At 51.6% G+C, this 20,666-nt stretch overlaps 1 protein-coding gene and 1 long non-coding RNA gene across 2 annotated transcripts in view; one reads left to right on the top strand and one right to left on the bottom strand.

Moving 5' to 3' along the window:
• Positions 1–359: 359 nt before the first annotated feature.
• On the bottom strand, positions 360–16,371 carry LOC143403206 (uncharacterized). Its single transcript, XR_013091849.1, has 2 exons — positions 16,066–16,371; positions 360–4,869 (listed from the first exon to the last, which is right to left on the bottom strand). It is a non-coding gene; the product is annotated as an uncharacterized LOC143403206 (long non-coding RNA).
• Positions 13,819–20,666, top strand: part of Grhl3 (grainyhead like transcription factor 3) — a 32,667-nt gene continuing 25,819 nt past the window's right edge. The window contains exon 1 of the mRNA XM_076861033.1: positions 13,819–13,950. Coding sequence (XP_076717148.1) covers positions 13,934–13,950 — 17 coding nt within the window. The 5' untranslated portion in view covers positions 13,819–13,933. The remainder of the gene's footprint in view (positions 13,951–20,666) is intronic.

Here is a 20,666-nt window from a genome sequence, read left to right as displayed (position 1 = left end):
GATTCCACAGAGACCCACAGATTCGAAGGACCAATGGTATTCTCAGTGCAAAATGGAGGGGGTGATAATACACACACACACACACACACACAGACACGACTCCACCACACAGTGACTATGGAGTTTGAAACGTGGTCATGTGATTCTGCCTGTTATGATGTCATGTAGCTAAACCATTCCCATTTGTCATGCGTGTTTGCCTGTGGAAAAGACTTAATGGTTACTTGGTACTTATTTCATGTATGTCTAAAATGTGTGTAAAGAACTTAGCATACAGTTTGGCACATAGTAGGTGCTTAATATATGGTAGCTGATGTCTTTATTTTCATGAATCTTGAAAGAACAAACAAGGCTCGTCATCAGAGAAAATGCCTATTTATTGAGGAACAGCTCTGCATATTTATGGGGGGGGGTGGACTGACAGTTATGACAGTTTAACAGTTTAACGGTTTGACAGTTGGCACAGGGTGCTTTCTGATTGGTGGGTAAGGATCATGTGAGTCAGCAGGGCTCACCATTGGACAGCTCTCTCAAGGGGGATGGGGAAGTTAGTCTTTGGATCCGAGGTGACGAGGTGACTCCCAACAAACCTGGCTTCAACTCAATGTCACGGACACCTGTAGAACAAAGGCCAAGGTGGATGCTCGTCCTACGGAGCGGGAAAGTGGAGAAATAGGAACCTGCAGAACTCTTGGGGGAGGCAGCCCTCGCCAGACAGAGGAGATCTTGTCAAGCAGATCTGGGTGGTGACTTTTATTTTCAGATGAAACTTACACCACAGAGCCCAGCAGGGTGGAGCAGCTGCAATCCCAGCAGTCCAGGAGAGTCGCAGGTTCAAGGCCAGCCTCGGCAGTGTAGCAGGGGCCTAAGAGGCTCAGGGGTAAAGTCCCCCTGGTTCAAACCCCAGTACCAAAAAAAAAAAAAAAAAAAAAGGTGCAGAGAACGTACCGACCTTACAATTCAGCAAATTCCGGCAAGTGTGCTCACCCACGTCACCGCCACAGAACCACGATCCGGAGCACTTCCATGTCCCCCCAGAGCCCCTCTGTGCCCCTTCTAACCAACCCCCACTCCCTTAGGCCACCAGTTCTGAGGTTCCCCACAGATAAGTTTCGTCTTCTCTTGACCTTCACACACAGGGGTCGTTCGGATGTCCTCTGGTGTCACTCCCTCCATTTAACACAGCTGCTGGACCCGAGGGCTGAAAGCACCGTGAGGAGCAAATGATCACCAGTGAAGGCAGAGGGGGTCGGGCAGAGGGGACAGATTGAGGGGTGGGGCAGGAAGGGAGACAGATGAGCCAAATGTGTATCTGGGGATAGGAGTGACCAGAGGAGGGGACCCCGTGGGGAGGAGGGAGAAAGCAGGAGGCACAGCAGGTGGGCTGCAGCTTCATGGGATTCTGGTGCCCAGGACTTCATCCTGAGGGGTGGGGCAGGGCGGCTGCCAGAGTGGCCAGAGGGGAGAAGAGACACAGGTGGCCACACGAGGAACCAGCACACAGCTCAGAAAGAACCTGGAGGCCAGGGGTCAGACACCTGATTGCTGATGTGTCCCCCCATCCATCTGTCCACCACGTATGCCTACTCAACAGTCTGTCCATTCATTCACCCAAAAAGTACTTCTCTGGCACTGGGCTCTGACCTGGGGTTTTGTCCATCACGCTCCAGCCCAGGCTTTAGGTCCTGGAACCAGGAAGAAAATAAAAGCAGGCTCGACCCTGTCCAAGACGTTCTCTCCCCGCACCCGAATCCTGGAAAGCTCGACTGTTTCTATAACACCTCATCAAACGTGAACTCTTTGCCTTGACTATGTCACTGCTTCTTGGGTTATGATGGGCACTGGGAGGGGACACGGAGGATGAAACTGTGGTCACCTCAGTTTGGAAAGTGTTGGGTTAACACACACAACAGGCTTCCTGGCTGCAGGCCTTCCGGAGGCTTCACTGCGCCTGGCTCCTCGGCTTCCCCGTGTTCTGCCCTCAGAGTGCCTGCGGCCTGGAGTCTGGGCTCCGTGCCTCCCTCGGGGTGACTGGCTTGGAAGGTTTTCACGTCCAAGAGTGGGAAGCAACGTTCCCAGGAAGGCTGGCCCAGCGCAGGCCGAGCTGGCCTGAGGACAGCAGCCTGAGGAGGACCATGGGAAGTCCTGCTTACTGGCCACTGGGCGGGACAGCGACAGGAAGCAACAGTCTAGGCCCAAAGCCCACCTCTCTCCCACAGACAGAAGCATGGGGCACTGGGCTCTGTCCCCTGATGAGGAGCTCAAGGCAAGTCACCTCTTGAGGCTGTGCTGCCAAAGGATTAGAAGGCGGTCAGGTGGGTCTCCCAGGCACAGAGGAGGCAGACAGATCCGCGCACTTGGCTGGGGGCAGAGCCTCGCCAGCAGGGCTGCATGTGACCTCGTCCAGGCTGCCCAGGAGGTCTGGGAGGAACCAGGGACCTGGGCCCAAACCCCAGCCCTGTCACCCAAAGAAGTCCCTTTACTTCTCTTGGCTCAGTTTCCCCCCTGAAAAATGAAAATCATCACTGGGTCCCCCCAAGGAGAAGCCAGCAACATCATGACAACTGCCACAGTGTTGTCACTGAGGTGTCACAGTGTGACTGAATTCCTCTAAAGGCCGTTGTGACTCTAAGGGGAAATCTGTAGCATTAAAATGGTTAAGGGAGCTTTTTACAGAAGGGGTGAAAACTGGTAGAACAAGTTGAAGGGTTGTTGTTATTGTTGTTTGTTTTTTATTTCCTGTGAACCCCACCCCCTCAGGTGGGAGAGCCAGGAGAGGGACCTCCCAGGGATGCTGAATGCCCCCTTCATTCCCAGGTTTGTCTCCTGCTGGGCGTGACTCAGATTGCCAGGAGGGTGAGGAGGGGATGTCAGAGGTCACTGGGCCCCCTGAAGAGAAAGTGCCCCTTTCCCAGGTGAGGCCTGTTTACGGCAGAGCTGCTCAGCTGCCATAAAGTCATCCATTCTGGGGAAGCAGGAGGACTCTTGCCCAAGGCACCAGGTAGGGCAGTCCGTGCTCTGAGGCTGGAGGCTGGCTGCCCGGTGCAGGCCCTGCTCTCCAGCCTCAGGCCGCCCCTGGGCCTTGCACACAGCTCATTTAGCCCGGGAAGTCCTGAGCAGAGCGGTGTGTGAAGATGGTGTCCAGGCGCTGGGGTCATGATACGGGACCTTGGAATCTGGTGCCGATCCTTTTTCCTCTCCTTTTCTTTTTTAGGACCTTCAGGGTCACAGAGCTCAGCAGCTGGGAAGCACCCAGTGACTTCAGGCAGATCATTCAGTTCACAGTTGAAGCTCCAGCCTGGGTGGGTGGGGGTGGCGACTTGCTCAAGGTGAACAGGGCCTCCCAACAGCTGGAACTCAGACCCTGCTGGTCCCATGCTCCACCCCTGGCCCAGGCTGGCTCCCTCCCTGCATGACAACAGCACTGGTCACAGCTGAGCACTGCAGCCAGTCCTTGGTGTGCGGCGAATCCTTACAACCAACCGTCCTAGGAAATCAGCGATGTTCCCATTTTACAGATAAGGAAACTGACTTGAAAAAACAACCCAAGTCATGAAGTTCAGGGTCACAGCTAGCAAAAAGCAGAGCCAGGCTTCAAACCTAGTGTCTCGAAGCCTGGGCTCACGATCCTTGACACTGCTGAAGGCTTGGTACGTCTTTAATGAAGGGCCCTAACCTTTAACACCCCTAGAGCACCTCACAAGGTCTGCAGAGGGGAAGAGTGTGAGACAAAAGGCTTCCACACTTTTTTTTTTTTTTTTGGTCACTTTAGTCCAAGAGCAGCCAAATGAATTCCCGTGACCCTAGACTGGGCCATCAGACAATTCTAAGGCCGCTAGTCATTTTGAAATGGGGTCAACAACCAAAGTCATGAGCTGGAGAGTGAGATCCTCACCCCCTGCTTATCAGGACGCTTTCTTCTTGGAGATTTCTTCAGGGCCCATCAATGGGCAGGGCTGGGGTGACTATCACGACAGGGGGACAAACCACTGTGCTTGTTGTGAAAGGGGCTGCCAAGGAGTGAATCAGGTTTCCAGGGAACCTGGGCACAGAGCAGTGTCAGGCTCCCAGCCTCCAAGGCAGGGAACAAAGTGACTAACCCGTCATCTGCTCTGGGCCGAGTGCCCTGTGTGGCAGAAGCCAAGGGAGATGGAAGACAAGGACTTACTGTTTCACTGGGGTGGCAAGATATGCCCACCTCTAAGGATGAAAACAATAACCAACATTTATCAGATCTTATCATGCACCAGAACAGTGTTCAATGTCTGGCACATATTACCTCACTTGCAAAAACCTTAAGAGGTAGGAGTTATGCCTACTTTATAGATGAAGACTGGGCTCAGAGAGATCAAAGCACATGCCTGACGACACACAGCAGCAAGTGATACATCCAGAATTCAAACTCAAGTAGGCTGGCTCCAGCATCCAAGCTCTTAATTGGCTGTGCTCTATGACTGTGAGGGCTGAGGCAGGTGGTGCCCAGAGATTTCTGTATTCTCTGGAGGGTAAGATTAGGGAACTCTTGCAGATCCTCCAATACAAGAGATTCTGTGAAATTTGTTAACAAATCCAACATAGCAAAAGTCCGCTGCTATGTAAAGGAGAGAATTTTCCAAGTACAGGACTTCATGAAGGTTCTCCACTGGGCTTCCCTGTGGGTGTGGAGACGATTCCTCTCTCTCCTCCCAGCCTGTGGAGCAGAGGCTTGGCCTAAGCGAGACCTCGAGACCTCGGGTGGTCATGGAATGACTGCCCACAGGGGCAACAGAGGCGATGGGTCAGCATTCAAGCCCAACCACTGGAGCTCAAATCCCAGCATGGTGGTCACTCTGGGAACCACCTGTCAAGTTCTGCAGCTTGTTTCCACACCTATCAAACAGACATGGGCAACTGTAAGGACTGAGGGGACAGGAAACGTCAAGTACACAGACCCTGGCATGAACGTGTCATGGTGCGGATGTGAGGCATCCCCCAAAGGCTCAGGTGTGGACAGTGCAAAGCGTTCAGAGCAGAGATGATTTAGCTTCACCGAATCAGTGGACTCACCCCCAATAGGGATTAACCGGGTGGGAACGAAAGTGGAGGGGAGTGGCTGGAGGAGGTGGGAATCGGGTCGTGGCTTTGGGGTGCATATTCCTGTCTGACGAGTGGCGTCTCCATCTCCTGATCACCACGTGAGCTGCTTCCCTCTGCCACACTCTTCTGCCCTGATGTTCTTTCTCGCCTTGATTATGAGGATTGAGACCTCTGAAACCATAAGCCTCCAAATAAGCTTTTCCTCCTCTACAACTGTTTGGGTCGGGTCCTTTAGTCACAGCAGGGAAGAAAGCTAACTAAAAGAAAATGGAGTAATTATAATAATTTGGGGTGGCGGTGCTGGGGATGGAACCCAGGGCCTCACACATGCTAAGCATGCCCTCTACCCCTGAGCCACAGCCCAGTTCCTAGTCTTTTTTTTTTTTTTTTTTGGTGGTATTAGACTGAACCCGGGGCTGCTTTGCCACTGAGCTATATCCCCAGGTCTTTTTTAAAATTTTGAGACGGGGTCTCATTAAGTTGCCCAAGCTGGCCTGGCCCTTGCAATCCTCCAGCCTCAGCCTCCTGCGCGTGTGCCTCCATGACCAGCTCCAGTTTTTAATGATTAAATACATGTCCCATTTTCACTGAAGGCGATACTGAATACAGACAGCTGGACCGTGACGCGAGGGAGATCCCAGAGCACTGGGGAAAGGACGCTGTGGTGACTGAGCTGACTGACGCCCGGCCTGGGCAGGAAGGGGAGCTGCGCACAGAGAGCCTGGGCGGTGTGGCAGTCCTCCAGGGCCAGGGCAAAGGAGCGCAGTGGCAGACCATTGGTCGAGACATGGATGGTGCCTTGGCGTGGTCACCTTCCTGAGGACCAAAGGTCACAGTTTCTAAATCCTCTCCTTCCTCGTCCTCTCTGCCAGGCCATCTGGACCCAAATAAAGGACCCTAAAATCTTGCTGGCAGCCCAGCCAGGGTTCAGAAAATCCCTCACCCAAGTGTTCAGGGCCAAGACTGAGCACCCAACCTCGGAGCTTCTCTCTTCCTCGGGCTGCAGAAGAGCCCAGGAAACCCCCACTCCCTCCTGCCCTCCCTTCTGCCCTCCCCCCGAGATCAGACCTAAGCGAACACCAGTGGCAGCCCTGGAAGTAACAGGGCTGGCTGGGCCCCCCTGGCTTCACTGTACCCACCGGAACCTCTCTGAGCCCAGAGCACAGGGGCCCCACCCCACCCAGACCCAGGGAGGTGGCCCCAGTGTGACCCCTGCGGAGGAAGAGATGCATCTTCAGAGTTGCTTGCCAGGATGGTGATTGGGACTGATAGTTTTTCCTCCGCGAAGTACTTTTATCCGGAAGTGGGCAGTGTGTTGTGTAATGGCCCTTAAGGCACAGGCTGGAGATGGACCCAGCAATAGCGATAGCGGAGGACAGCAGGGAGGCTGCGGGGCCTGGGGCCCAGGTCCCTGGAAAGAGTAGGCCTCAGGCACCAAGAGTGGGCCACCAGGTGGCTGGGCTCAGTTCCTTCCGGCAAGCCTTCCCCTCCCAGGACTGAGAGCGCATTCCTCCCCGCACCTCCCTGGCTGCTGTGCTGGCCGATTCCGGCAACAGAGGAAGGATCTCTAAACTGCACCGAGGCTGCTTTCTTCCTAGCTCACCCATGAAAGCTTGCTTTGACTTGCTATTTTTTAATAACTGCAAAATTTCCGTTTTCCATCAGCACCCCTGTGCCCTTCCTGATCTTTCTCTATTCATATAAATGGACTTTACAAATAGGAATGGACAATTCGTTAAGGCACAGGAAGGGAAAGACTTACATATAGGCAACCAGACCCAGGTTCCACTCAGCTCAGAGACACTCTGAAAATAACCCTGGGGCCAGGCACAGTGCCACCAGCCTATAATCCTAGCAACTGGGGAGGCTAAGGCAGGAGGATCACAAATTCAAGGCCAGCCTCAGCAACTCAGCAAGACCATGTCTAAAAAAAAAAATTAAAGAAGTACCCCTCCAGAACCACCTTGGGTAAGGTGTGCACTCCTGGGCCTCACTTTCCTCATCTGAAAATAAGGATAATAGCTCTTACCTCGTGAGGTCCCTATGAGGATAACTAGAAAATGCTAGCTATGGTAAATGACTTTACCATAGTTATGATGGTAATGATGCACGTCCTTTCAGAGAACTCTTTGCACACACACAGAGATTATTTGCTTAGACCAATTCCTATGGGTGAAACTGCCAGATCAAAGGATGAAAACAGAAGTTCGAACTCGTCCATTTTTTCCAACGAGGAGAGAAGCCCATTCCCCTCACCCTCGCCAGTACTGGGTTAGCGTTTTCTCTCATCCCTAACTGAACACGTGATAAAAACAACTGCTCACTTTCAGGGTGTTCAGAGACTTGACCTTATTTTAAGGGATGATTTCAGGGTGACCGTAGACCTCACAAGTCCTCATGTTCCAGGAACCTCTAGAAAGGCATGTAGGTGGTGTTACTGGCAGAGCTGTGATAAAAATCTAAAGTACAGACTGTCAAAGGGCCGGAGGCTGCCCACTCCTGCCCCGGCTCTGCACGGGCACCACTTCCAGGCCCACCAAACCTCACGGGAGGCCACGTCCTCCACCCTCCCAGTGATGGGCGAGGATGGTGCTGAAACACCCTCAGAGCTTTAGGGATGGCCCTGGACAGGCCTCTGGGACCCCTCAGAGCCACCATTGTATCTAGGATGATGCTGACGCTCTAATTCAAAGTCCTTCCCTTAACTCCGGCAGCCTCTTGGATTCTGGGTTTTTCTCTCAAAGGGGACCAGGAACACCTTGCTCCATCTTCTCAGGGTGGCTGCCGGGTCAGAGATGAAGCTCAGGGGACACCTGGAAATGAGCTCCACACATAGATGGGACTGTTTTTAAGGGAGGTTGGGTACCTACTGCCATGAACTCAGCTGTGAGTTCCCAGAACAGGAAGTGGCTGAGACAACCTCTTTCTAGTGGAAGCTTACCCATAACACTGGGTACCCATTTTTGCCACTGGTTTAACATCAATATCTCCTTTAATGCTTAGGCCTGAGGAAACTACTTAAAATCACAGATGGAGAGTGAAGACCCTAATATATGCTATTTAAAAGAGGAGTCAAACGCTGGATGCCTTCCCGTGGGGGTGGAAGGCCACAGCAGGTCTGCCTGGAATGTTAGTAACTTGTATACATGATGCTCTTTCATCCGTTCTTCATTTCTCAACAAATATTACCGAGCAGCTATTGAGACCTGCGACAGGTGCCAGGTGAGTTCATTTTTCTTTGTATAGTTTCTGCTTTCCAGAAGCTTACAGACCCACCGCCGTCCCTGAACTGTCAATCAGCCTGTCGGTGTTTCTTCTTTCCTCCTCCTCTCTTCTGTCATCCATTCTAGGGCTTGTTCAAAAAAAGGAACCCATGAGAGGGGAAGGACAGTTTCCACGGCTTTGGGGTCAAGCAGACCTCGGTTTGATTCTCAGTCACTAAGTGGATGGCCAGGCGACCTCATGCTTCCTCACCTCTCCCAGCTCGCTCCGCTTCTGTAAATGTGGGTAAGTATGGCACCTACTTTTTCCTAGGACTCTTGAGAGAATTACACAGTCGACACATAAAGCATGAGAACAGGGCCCCGCGCGCTGTTACCTTGTCTAACCCTCATGGCAATCGCTTCAGCCGGAAGGAAACCCAGCTGAAGAGGAGGTGAAGTTGCTTGGCTGAGGTCTCAGGCAGTTGACTCCAGAGCTTTCTACATCCTTTAGTAACTCGGATGACACTGCAGGAATGATGCCCATCTCGGTGGATTGTGAGGCCAAGTTTTACAGGTAGAAATGGGACTACCCATCGAACAAGCATCACAGAGTGAAGTGCTGAATACATGGGTATAACTGTTACTGCTAAGTCATGATCAGATCTAGCACCTGAGCTCGAAGCCTGGTGCCTGCAAAGCAGCCAGGTGCTGATTCTCCACCCCTGCACATCCTATGAAACCTCTGAACAAGGACTCTGAATATTTTCTTTTTATCTGTAGCTTATCCCCAGGAAGATTGGGCACACAATGGCTATTCAGTCAATGGGCACTTATTTTGGTTTAATGCTATTTATTTTTTTTAAATACTTATATTTTAGCTTTCGGTAGATACCGTATCTTTATTTTACTTTTATGTAGTGCTGAGGATCGAACCCAGTGCCTCATACATGCTAGGCGAGTGCTCTACCACTGAGCCACAGCCACAGCCCTGGTTTAATGCTATTTAAACCAGAGCTTTACGTAGACTTTCTGATTCAAAAGTAATACAAACTCAATACAGAACATTTTGGGGGTGGAGCAGGCAAAAATTAATCTTGTCATTTCAGTGCCACAGAAAGGTACTGATAGGTGCTATCACTTCTTTTTCTTTTCTTTTTTTGGTACCAGGTTTGAACCCAGGAGCGTTTAACCACTAAGCCACATACCTAGCTTTTTTTTTTTTTTTTTAATTTTGTGACAGGGTCTCCTAAGAGCCTTACTGAGTTGCTGAGGTTGGCTTTGAACTCAGGATCCTCCTGCCTCAACCTCCTAAAACGCTAGGATTACAGTGTGCCACCATTCCTGGCTAGGTATGTGTCATTTCAACAGGCCACTAGATTTTCATTAAAAGTTTCAGATAATCAAGTGTTAAGTGTTAGAAAAGGAAGGGCTCTAAGCAGGGCCACTGTGTGGAATCAAGGCCCCACGCTGGTGTGGTACACTCTGCACAGACACAGAGCATCCTGACTCTCAGCTTACTGCTCAGTGTCTTAAGCTCACTCCCCTCCAACACACCACAGGGAGTGTCGCGTTTTTCCAGAGCCGTTGACTCAGGGCAATCATGATCTTGCAAAGGAGGGGGAGGGATGAGGGCCGTGCCATCCTCCAACAGGATAGCGCATGACATCTGAGAAGGAACAGAAGTCATCTGGAAAGAAAACTCAGGTGCTTCTGATATTGAATCCATCCTTATTGTGACTCACTAATCTGGCTTTATAGGATGGAAACTGGGACTCTGAGAGGAGGGGATTACTCAGAATAAAGAGGCCAGAGGTCAGGGAGAACTTGAATTCAGAACCCTAACTTAGACCAGTTCTACCAGAATGGGGTCAGGTGAATTCAAATCTCAATTCCTTCACTTATTAGCTTCTGACTTTCGGCAAATCAATTAACCAGCAGAAGCCTCAGTTTCCTCATCTATAAAGTAGGTTGTCATCTCCTTCATTAGGTTCAAATGAAGATTAAAAGAGGGAGGAAGAAAGGCTTCTCTAACACCTGAGCGCCAGGGACTGCACAATGTGCTTCTCGTGCATTACCTCACTGAGCACTCACAATAGCCTGACGGGGGCTGGGTGTTATTTTTATAACCATTTTACAGGTGAGGAAACTGAGCCTCAGAGCTTAAGTCATCTGCCCAACATCATGGAGCAAGTGAAAGGCCTGGCTGAGATCTGATTGTTTGGTTTTGGTACTGGGGATTGAACCCAGCACCATTTTTACCACTGAGCCTCACCCCTAGTCCTTTTTTTTATTTTGAGACAGGGTCTCACTAAGTTTCTAAGGCTGGCCTGAGCTTGTGATCCTCCTGTGTCAGCCTCCAGAGTTGCTGGGATTCCAGGTGTGCACCACAGTGCCTGGCTGAGCTGAGATTTAGAATTTCATCAGTCTTAGAGCCATCCCATAACACAAGTAATTCCTAACACAGTGCTTGCAAAACACAAACACTAACCAGCAGCCATCATTATTTACTGTTATTGTGAATATAATCGCTATGTTACATATGATTGGTTGATGTGTTTTTAATCTCCTTGACAGAGAGAACCCAAGAACTGGGTTATCCCAGAAAGGGAAAGAAGGGTCAGCCTCACCCAGTCCTAGGCCAAAGTCATGCTACCCAGGAGCAGGGTGGGCTGCAGCAACACCTGGGCCATGTCTCTTTAAAACCTTGGTCTCTGAGTTGTGGAATGAAGGCCTGGAACAGTCTTGCCTCCTAACAGGGAGGTGTCACTGCTCTTTGAGGGGTCCTCTAACATTGCAAACTGGTTCACGGTGTCCCTGCCAACTCCAGACCCGGGGTAGGATGGAGGGACCCCTTGTTCCTCCATCCTTCCCAGGGGACCACCTGGAGCCTTCCAATGTGTGGAGGCAGAGAAATCCTCTCCATGACTCGGGCCTTTGCACATCTCCAGAAATGGGCTTGGGTGACCAAAGAGGCAGGACCCAAAGAGAGTGAGAGAGAACCTATTTTTAAAAGCCCAATGAAGCCAGGTGTTGTACATACCTGTGATCCCGGCAACTCAGGAGGCCAAGGCAGGAAGAGCACATGTTCGTGGTCAGTCTGGACAACTCAACAAGACCCTGTCTCAATAAATAGGGCTGGGATTTAGCTCAGAGATACAGTGCCCTTGGCTTCAGTCGCCAGTTCTATAGACATTCATCAATTAAAAAGTTCAGTGAGCCGGGCACAGTGGCACACAACTATAATCCAGCCACTTGAAAGGAGCACAAGTTGGAGGGTAGCCTGGGCAACTTGGTGAGACCCTGTCTTAAATTAAAAAATAAAGGGGTGGAGATATAGGTTACTGGCAGAGTGCCCCTAGGTTCAATTCCCAGTACTGCAAAAAAAATAAAAATAATAAATAAATCGCTAAGCCAAGAGAGCACAGACATGCCACGTAGAATTCCAGCCCCCTCCAGGCCCAGCCAGTGTGAGTCACCCCAGCCCTTCACCAGCGAATTGCAACACACTGACAGAAACTCCACAGCCTTCCAAGGTGTGCAGACAGGTTCGCACAGAGAAGTGTGCCACCCTTTGGGCTGCAGCATGCTGTGCAGTTACAGTTGGCCAGAAGAGCCTTCCTGCCACCAATAGCCCCTGGGAAGGGGCTGCACAGCAGGGCTGTGCTCGCCATTAAATCCCAGCCCCAGCTCCAGCTCTGCCGCTGGTGGGGGGCGGGGCAGCAACCTGAGCCATCTGCTTAATCCCTCTGTACCACAGTCTGCTCATCTCTAAAGTGGGAACACATGAACGATAAGTGTGGACTCCCAGGGTGGTTCAAGCATTAAATAACGCACGTGAAGGTGGAGCTGGGACCGTGCCCGGGACACACAGGGTATGGAGACCTGCTGGGAGCCAGAGCCTGAAGGGGAGATTCACAGTGTTCATATTCCAGAGGAAGGGCAGACAGACGAATAGTTAGAAAACTATCCAAAAAGTCCCAAGGCCTCTGCAGAGAACACAAATGAGGTGGTGTGACACAAGAACTGAATGTGTCCTTTGACAAAGGTGATTGGAGGGGACTGCTCTGAGGAGGTGGCTTAATTATCAGCAACTATTATTATTTCTATTGTGAGGGCCCGTGGGGTGCCTCCACACAGACTCCAATGAGAAACCAAACTCTCCAGGTTCTCAAACCCAAGAGGGCACCTTTGAATTCTGACTTTCTGGCGGCAGCAGCTGAGACAGAAACCAGGTTCCCTGGGAGACCAGGCAAAGCAGGAGGGGGCAGCAAGACAGAAGGGGAAGAAAAGACCCCGAGATCTTCAGCTTACGTTTAATTTCAAATTAATCCTGGTGGGATCTCTTTTGAAAGCCCCAGCGTTCTCCTCTTTGTGTTTGGGGATATTCTGGGGTTACCGACCTTGTTCTTTATAGAAGACAGCTCAAGGCCATTATTCCACAGTTGCTCTAACAGGCATTTGATTTTCAGAGTTCCCAATGCAGAACAAGCACTTAGGAGTCTGAGAAGCAACCGGCCAGTTAAGGCCTCAGAGGTGAGCAGCTTCAACTTGTCCATCCCTTCTGCGCTGGCCAGAGGCCCATGGTTTGCCCACATCCCATTTAGATCTATATCATAGTAGATAAAAAGCTGCGCTGGCCCCACTCTCCAGCCACTGCTGCCGCCGCCACCCCGCCCCACCAACACACACACACACACACACACACACACACACACACACCGGTAAACTCCTCCAGAGGAGTAACCCTGGTTTTTTGGCCTCTGTTTCCCCAGAACCGTGAGTCGGCCCTCACATACATCTGGTGCTCAATAGATGCACATTGAATTGAGACCACTGGATTCAGCTCAAGGGGGAGTCACACTTAGAGGAGAGGACTGAAGACCCAGACGCACTCTGCCACTCACTAGCTAGCTGGTGCCCTCGGGCAAATCAAGCCTGCATTTCCTCCCTCCTGTGCCCTGGGTGTAAGAGAGGAAGGCAGAGGCGAGGAGGTGACCGGAAGTCCACCATTGTGGGTTACTAGGAAAATCAAAAGAAATTGCTTGGATAATTGCAAAACGTTATTCATAAATATCATCCTAAGGGGGAAAGTCCTGAGGAAAAGAAGGGAACGTATACCGAGGCCTTCCTGGGGAGGGTCTGCTCTCCTTTGACATTTCCCAGTGCAGAGGAGGGGACAATGGAATTTGCTGGTGATAGGGGGATGTTTCTGGGATCCAGGACACCGACTAGAAACCGGGATGGAGTTTTTTTTAAGCCCTATCTGTTTATCCTGTATTTTCGGCTCGTCGTCTTACTTCTTTCCAACTCTGACTGTCCCCTCCTCCCTCCTCGCTCATCTCCGCCCCCCGCCCCCTCGCCCAGCAGGGAATTGGCCGGCCGCGCCCAGCCGGCCCCCGTCTCCGCCCCCACGCGGCGGCCAGGAGTTAACAGCTGCACCTGTTAGGTATCCCCGCAGTCGCCGGCACCTGTCCCCGCAGCCAATCAGCGCCCGCGCTGCTGGGAACCTAGCTATCAGCAAAACCCCGACACCCAAACCTCAACATAAATCAAACACTGCCCTGGGCAGGGGATGTCTGTGTCGGGCCCGCACTAGGACGCGCGGTCAGCAGAGCCCCAGCGCCGCTCGGGTGGCCGCAGCCGGGAGCAGGAAGATGTCGAATGAACTTGAGTGAGTACGGCGGCCGCGGCCGGCCGGGGCTCGGACGGGGTTCCCCGGGGGTAGAGCGGGGAGGCCGGCGCCGGGGTTCACACGGCAATTTGTTCGGGTGAATGAATGGGCCGCCGCTCGCGCTGCGTGCCCAGGCAGGCCCCCGCCGGCTCGCGCTCAGCGTTTCCCTGGGAAAGTGGCTCTTCTCTCTCCTCTGCGGAGCAGTTTCGAGCCAGCTAGGGGAAACACGGGACTGAAACTGGAGGGTTTTGGCACCACTTTTTGATCCTCCGAAGGGGCCTCGGAAATGAGAGACGATCCTAACCTGATGGAGGCTTTCTATCTTCTTGCCAAAAGGAACTTCTTGGAGGTGGTTCCAATAGCGTCTTGGGCAGAGAGTTGAGTTTCTCTAAAGGGACTTGTTTGTTGAGCTGGAACCATCCCCAGCGAGAAAGGTACAGTGAGCGTGGCGGTGGAACGTGCGCACTCTGTGGTGGGCTTGACCTAGGTTCAAATCCAGACTGTCCCTGGCATTTTCCTCGTCTGGAAAATGGGTACAAGACTGTTTGGTAGGATTCTGGAGAGAGTTAAGTGGCTGAAGTCTGTAAAATGCTTAGCCAGAGCCGAGGTCTGAAGAGGTGTCCATAAAATGGGGTTGATTTTATTCAAAGGCAGTTCTAAGGCTGGGGAAGCTGAGGAGTGGTTTTTGGTGAGGTCACCTCTGTTGCCTGGCAGGAGGCAGGTGCATCCCAGCCCACATTTGGGATTCAGAATTCTGATTGGCTAATGCTGACCTTTAGTGTGGACCCCCAGGCTAGAGGTCCAGACCTCAGAGGAGGTGGGATGAGGCTAGGATCTGGGCTGCTTGGATTCAGGACGCTGGTAGAAACCAGACTTTTCAAACACTGACTGTCTTCTTCCGGCCACCCTCAGAGATGAGTGGGCAGAAGCAAGAGTTGAAGAGTCTTTTTTTTTTTTTTTCCTCCCCCAAGCTATTCAATTGATTGGTTTAACAACTTAAAGACCTGCAGGCAGAGCAGTTGGCTGGTCCAGTATTCCATGATACTAGCCAGCTTTGGGGCTCTTATGGGTTGGTCAGTTATGTTCATAGTACAATCACTGGGGTTAACAGGAATCAGATAACATTTGAATGAATTTCCCCGGTTGACAAAGTGTTGACAATTGGGACCACAAAGAGTAGGAGCACTGCACGGAAGCTTGGGTTCAAGTCCCAGCCCTGCCACTTATCTGTGGCCCGGGCACCCCAGGTTCCTAAGGCTCCAAGAGCCAGTGAAGGCCCAACAGTTTGTCAACTAAGCAAGTTGCTTCACTTCTTGGGATCCTTGCCTGTAAATTGTGGCCAATAGCGGTACCCACCTCATGGAATTATTCAGGATTCAATGATTTTAGATTAGTGATTGCTTTAAAACCTGATTGAGAGCAAGCTAACAACTCCGTGGTTATTTCATATAAAAAGAAATAACTGAGCTTTTATGAACCCTCTTGCTTTCCAGTTTCCACACTTGGAACATACACAAAAATACTTTGAGATGTGCCATCCCATTTAGATCTGCTGGTTAAAACTGCAGATCTATTTGTTGCAGACAGAATCTATTTGTGTTGCTCCTCAGGGGGCAAGTGTCCGGAATCGGGATTACTTGGAGAAAGATTTTCTACTTTTCTCCTCCTTAGTGATTTGGGATTTGAAGTTAGATCCACAGACAGTTGAGGTTTCTCTATTTGGGTGCTTGGAGAAGGAAGCCTGTGCCTGCTGAGTAACTGCAGGCTGACTCTGAAGCCACCACTTGAGATTACAATGACAGAGCCTGGGGCTCAGCTGCCCCTACTGATAAGGGGGGGATACTAAGTGTTTAGCTTGCAAGTTCTGAGCTGCTGCTGTTGCTGCCTTCAGTCTTGCTGGGGCAGCCCCTTAAGAAGCATAGAGCTGAGAAGACTGGTTCAAACATATGTTTTGAGCCTTGATGGAAGGACCGACTCTTGCTAACCCTGGGTGCAGTGCAAAAAGCTGAACTTGGATCTCTCCATTCTCCCTCTTACCAACTGCAGGGTCCTGGTGAATTTGTCCTCCCTGACCCTCAGTTTCCCCATCTGTGAATGATGTCTATAAACACCTACCTGCCGGGGGAACAAGTGAGCTCCCCTAAGTGGATCACCCGGCTTCAAGTAGGAGCTCCAAGAATGTCAGCCTGATTACTAGGCCTCGGGTGGAGGGCGGCACTTGGAAGGCCTGGTGTTGGGCAGGATGGAGGCCTGCCGGTGGAGTCAGAAACCAGCTCCAGGCAGCTGGTGGGTGGCGAGCGCCTGGGCCTTTCATGTGGTCAGGCCCAGCGCCGGGCGCCTCCGCCAGCCCCCAGGCCTCTGCCAGCCGCCCTGGCTGCCTCCAGCCCGCAGCCTCTCCGTGCCCTGGGGCTGGGCCCTGCCGCCAGGGTTCCTGGGGCTGTGGCCCCAGTTCTCGCGGGAAAACGAACGGTGCTGTGTGCCTTGAGTGCGCCTGCGCACAGGCCCCTCTGTCTTCCCAAGGGAGCAGTGCATTCCACTGGTGGGGCCTAGTCCAGCTGCTGTGGGCGTCTGGTGACCCGCAGTCCCTTCCGAGTGCCCTGAGGCTCTCCTGGGGCCTACTGTGCGCCTGGCACGCCTGCACCAGCCAACCTCGCGCCTGAGTCAGGCGCAGATCTACCGCGGAAGGAAGCAGGGCTTGGCCACAATTGGACCTGGCACATAGTAGGTCCATCAAATGGAGGCTGCATGTCAGGATAATCCCTGCTGCTTCCCTCATCCCGCAGCCTGGACCCCTACTCCCTTTTGGGAATTTTATCCCTATCCCCAAATCGCCAGAGAGAGGCGACTGGGGGCGAAGTGACTGGGGGCCGAGATCCAGGCTGGGCCAGTGGCCAGGGCCGGGCAGCCGTCCATCTGATCTCTGAGAGCACCGGCTCCAGACTGCCTGGAGCGCTGAAAGAGTTAACCAGGAACGCCTCCCTGCTGCGGTTTTGTGGTCGAAACCATGATTGCCAGGAGCAAATTTTTGTCGTGCACAAGGTGTGTTATTAAAAGTCGGAGTTACGCTGCTGGTGAATGAAAAGTTAAAAGCCCTCATTAAGCCTGGGCTGTAAAACAGGCGGACTGTGCGGGGAGGCTGAGGGACAGCCCTAACGGCGGAGGCCTGGGCACCCCAGGTTCCTTAGGCTCTGAGAGCCAGCGACAGGCCCAACAGTTTGTCAAGAAGTCCCACACTGGGGGACAGGAGCGGGCAGAGAGGCAGCAGAGCTGAAGCACAAGTTGGATCCTCAGCTTTCTGGTGGGTTAAAACAAAAACAGCAGAAATTGAGCACTGACTCCACATTTGACACAGACAGTGTCAAATACTTGATGGCTACATTGTGGCCTTTATTCCTCCCAATGACACAGAGGTGTAAGTGCAATTTTGCAGAAGAGGGGACTAAGATTTGGCTCAGGAGTGCCCAGGGTCTCACCAAAGAACTGGAATCTTAGATGGGTCTTCATCAGGAACCAGAATAATGAGCCACAATAATACGCCATCCTGTGCCTAGACATTTAAAAAGGACAGGGAGATAGGTTGAACTGTTAACAGTCGTTTTCTCAGAGTAGAAGAATGTGAATGAATTCTCTTCTCTGCTTCCTGTTTCTTTGTGGGTTTCACATTTTATATACATATATTTTACAAACCTATGTTACTTTTGAAATGAGGAAGGGGGAGAGAGGAAGTCAGTGTTAAGAGATTAGTTCACCCCACTATTTTAAACAGAGAATTGTTAGTTTACCTAGAACAGTGCTCTAAAAGTGTGGTGCCTGGATCATCATCTTCATCATCATCTGGGAACCTGGAAATGCAAATTCTCAGCCCCACCCTAGACCTACTAAATCAGAAACTCTGGGAGTGGGGCTCGGCATGATGTGTTTTAACAGGCCCTCCAGGTGATTCTGTTGCATGTTCAAGTGTAAGAACCATTGGCCTAGGAGACCAGGCAGAGGATTGGGAAGCAGGAGGTTCCCAGATCCACTCCTGAACTCAGTGCTGTCGCTGAGTCAGCAGGCTGAGGGCCTTGCTCCAGGATCACACAGTGTTTAAAGCCCCGCTCTGCCACCTGTGGATTGGATGACTCTTCCTCCAGATCTTTTACCTAAGTGTCAGTTTTTGTTTGTGTAAAATAGTGACCAAAACACCCATCTCACAGGACACGTGTGAGAACAAAAAGGCACAGCACCTAACTGTACCAAATAATTTAGATCCTTTCCCTTCACTTATCTGCCTTCCCTTTCTGGGACTCTGCTTTCCCATATGTAAAATGTAGCAGATAATCCTCACTGGCTATCTCTGTCTGTCTGTCTGTCTATCTGTCTTCCTCCCTCCCTGCCTCCCCCCTTTCTCTCTTTGTCCCTTCCCCCACCCCTTTGCCTCCTAAAAAGGCCAGAGCAACTGACCTAGTGAAAGTCTCCAAGAGAAATATGTCACTGATGTTGAGTTAGGGTTAGGGCTCGGGTTCGAATCAGGAACTTTCAAGGGCAGGACCAGCGTGGTATTCACCACTGTGTTCCCAGTGCTCTTCACGTGGCCTCTTATAGAGTGACCTTCAGTATATTGAGTGAATCCGTGAGTGAATGAACCTCTGGGTGTAGAGGTGGGTTTCAGTTTCTTTCACACCTCAGTTGAACAATCGTGAAAAAAAAATAGAAAATCTGACAAGAAACCAAGAGCATGAAAGAGCAATTCCCATACAGGGAAGAATTTTTCAAAGGGTAGAAACTGAGTTTCTGGTATAATTAGAAAATGGCACATAATTAATTTACATGCAACTAGCAGTGGTTGCTGGAGGCTGACAGCCCTCAACTTGCCCACCTGGATTCCGATGGGGAAGCAGGTGATGCTCACCCCCTTATCTTGGCATCTCCAAGCTTCAAGCCTGCTTCTGCCAGCTGGGAAGAGATGTCCCACTTTACGGTGGGAGAAAGTGAGGCTGTGAACTGTGCAGTTTGCGGGGGCTACCAAGACACGACCAGGAATTGGTCAGCTAGCACCTGGCGCTTGGTAATCCCTCCCTGAAAGGTAGCTCTCATAATAATTCCTTGAGGTTCATACTCTCCTCTTCCCACATTTTATAGGTTAGAAACTCAGGCACAGAGATGTCAGGTTGCTTGCTTAAAGTCACACAGTGAATAGCAGACCTGGACCCAGGTCTGCATAGCTCTAGGGCCACCCACCCTGTCCCCATGAGTTCACATGGCCTTATTCAAACCGGAGTCAGTAAAAGGCTATGCCCTACATTCTACCATTTCTCCATTAAGCCCCCCCGCCAAAGGAGCCCCCAGCCCGTGTGACAAGATACATTTCCCAACCTGCACATCCAAAAAACCAGATGAGCTACCAGTAGCCACGAGAGAGAACCCTGGGGCACCTTGCGTGGGGCTGACTGGGAAATGGTTCCTCCGTGAGCAGCTGTGTCAGGGCCTCCCTGGGATGATTAGTGAGTGTGATTGATCGCTGCTGATGAGGCTGGGTGGCTCACAGCAAGGTTTGGCAGGTCACTGACTGGGCGGATCTGGGTGTCAACACCCAGCTCAAGTGGCCCCTGAAACTCTCCTACTCCCCTCCAGCCTGAGGATCCAGGCCAGGCACCTCTGTGGGCTGGGCTTGAACCTACTCCTTTGGTGGTTGGTTTTCTCCCATTTCTGCAAAACCCACTAAGTGAAAGTGTTTAATTGACTGTCTCTGTATGATGGAGATGACAGGGAGACCGGGGAGTGTTGGACTAAGCACTGGACAGGACACTAGGAGACTTGAGTCTCAATCCTGCTGTGTGTCCTTAGGCAAGTCACACCTCCTCTCTAGGACTAGATTTCTTAGGTCTCTTTGTGCCTTAAATTGCTGGGTTTCGCAGAGTGAGATGGAAGCAAGACAGCATCTACTTAGTCCCACTGGAAGTTTTAAGTGGCTCAGGCAGAAAGCAGGGGCCGTTGCCAGTCAGAGGGGCTTGTTGGGATGAAACCCCACCTCCCCACTCTTGGTCGCCTCCCTCCCGGTGCCCGGGATGATGCATGTTGGAGTCAGGAGGATAAGAGGGTGACTGGGCACCGAGCGGCTGGGACCACACCCCTTCCATGCCTTGGGCCCAAAGTAAACTGATGGGCAAGACTCCACCCACCCTGGGCCTCTGCCTGGGCAGTTTACACATCCCTGTGGGCCAGTGATGGGAGACCTCCCAAGTGAGGCCCGGCAACCAGACTCCTGAGTTCCTCTTTCTTTTTTTTTTTTTTTTTTAATATTTATTTTTTAGCTTTAGGTGGACTTTTTATGTGGTGCTGAGGTTCGAACCCAGTGCCCCGCGCATGCCAGGCAAGCGAGCTGCTTCTTGAGCCATATCCCCAGCCCATGAGCTCCTCTTTCTTGATCTTACTTCCAACTCTTTCTCAAAGGAGAAGCCAGACTGAGAGGTGCTGAGGAAGTGGCTTTGTGAAGGTTCTGGAAGCTGAGAGCCAGGGACCTCAGTTCTAGGCTTGACACCTTGAGGTGCCAGCTAGGTGGCCTTAGGCAAACCAGCGGCCCTGTCCGTCACCCTTTTTCCTTTTTCCTGCTGTCAATTGGGGACAGTCACGTCTCCCCTCCCTACCGGACAGGGGCGTTGCAGGATCCCAGGTATGACAGCTATATGAGAGGCACCTGAAGAATATAACATGCTATGCAAATGTGAGTGATTATC

The sequence above is a fragment of the Callospermophilus lateralis genome, chromosome 7, assembly GCF_048772815.1.
Source record: "Callospermophilus lateralis isolate mCalLat2 chromosome 7, mCalLat2.hap1, whole genome shotgun sequence".
Taxonomy (NCBI): domain Eukaryota; kingdom Metazoa; phylum Chordata; class Mammalia; order Rodentia; family Sciuridae; genus Callospermophilus; species Callospermophilus lateralis.
Note: the sequence above shows the minus strand (reverse complement) of the source record. Positions and strands in the feature narration are given on the sequence as shown.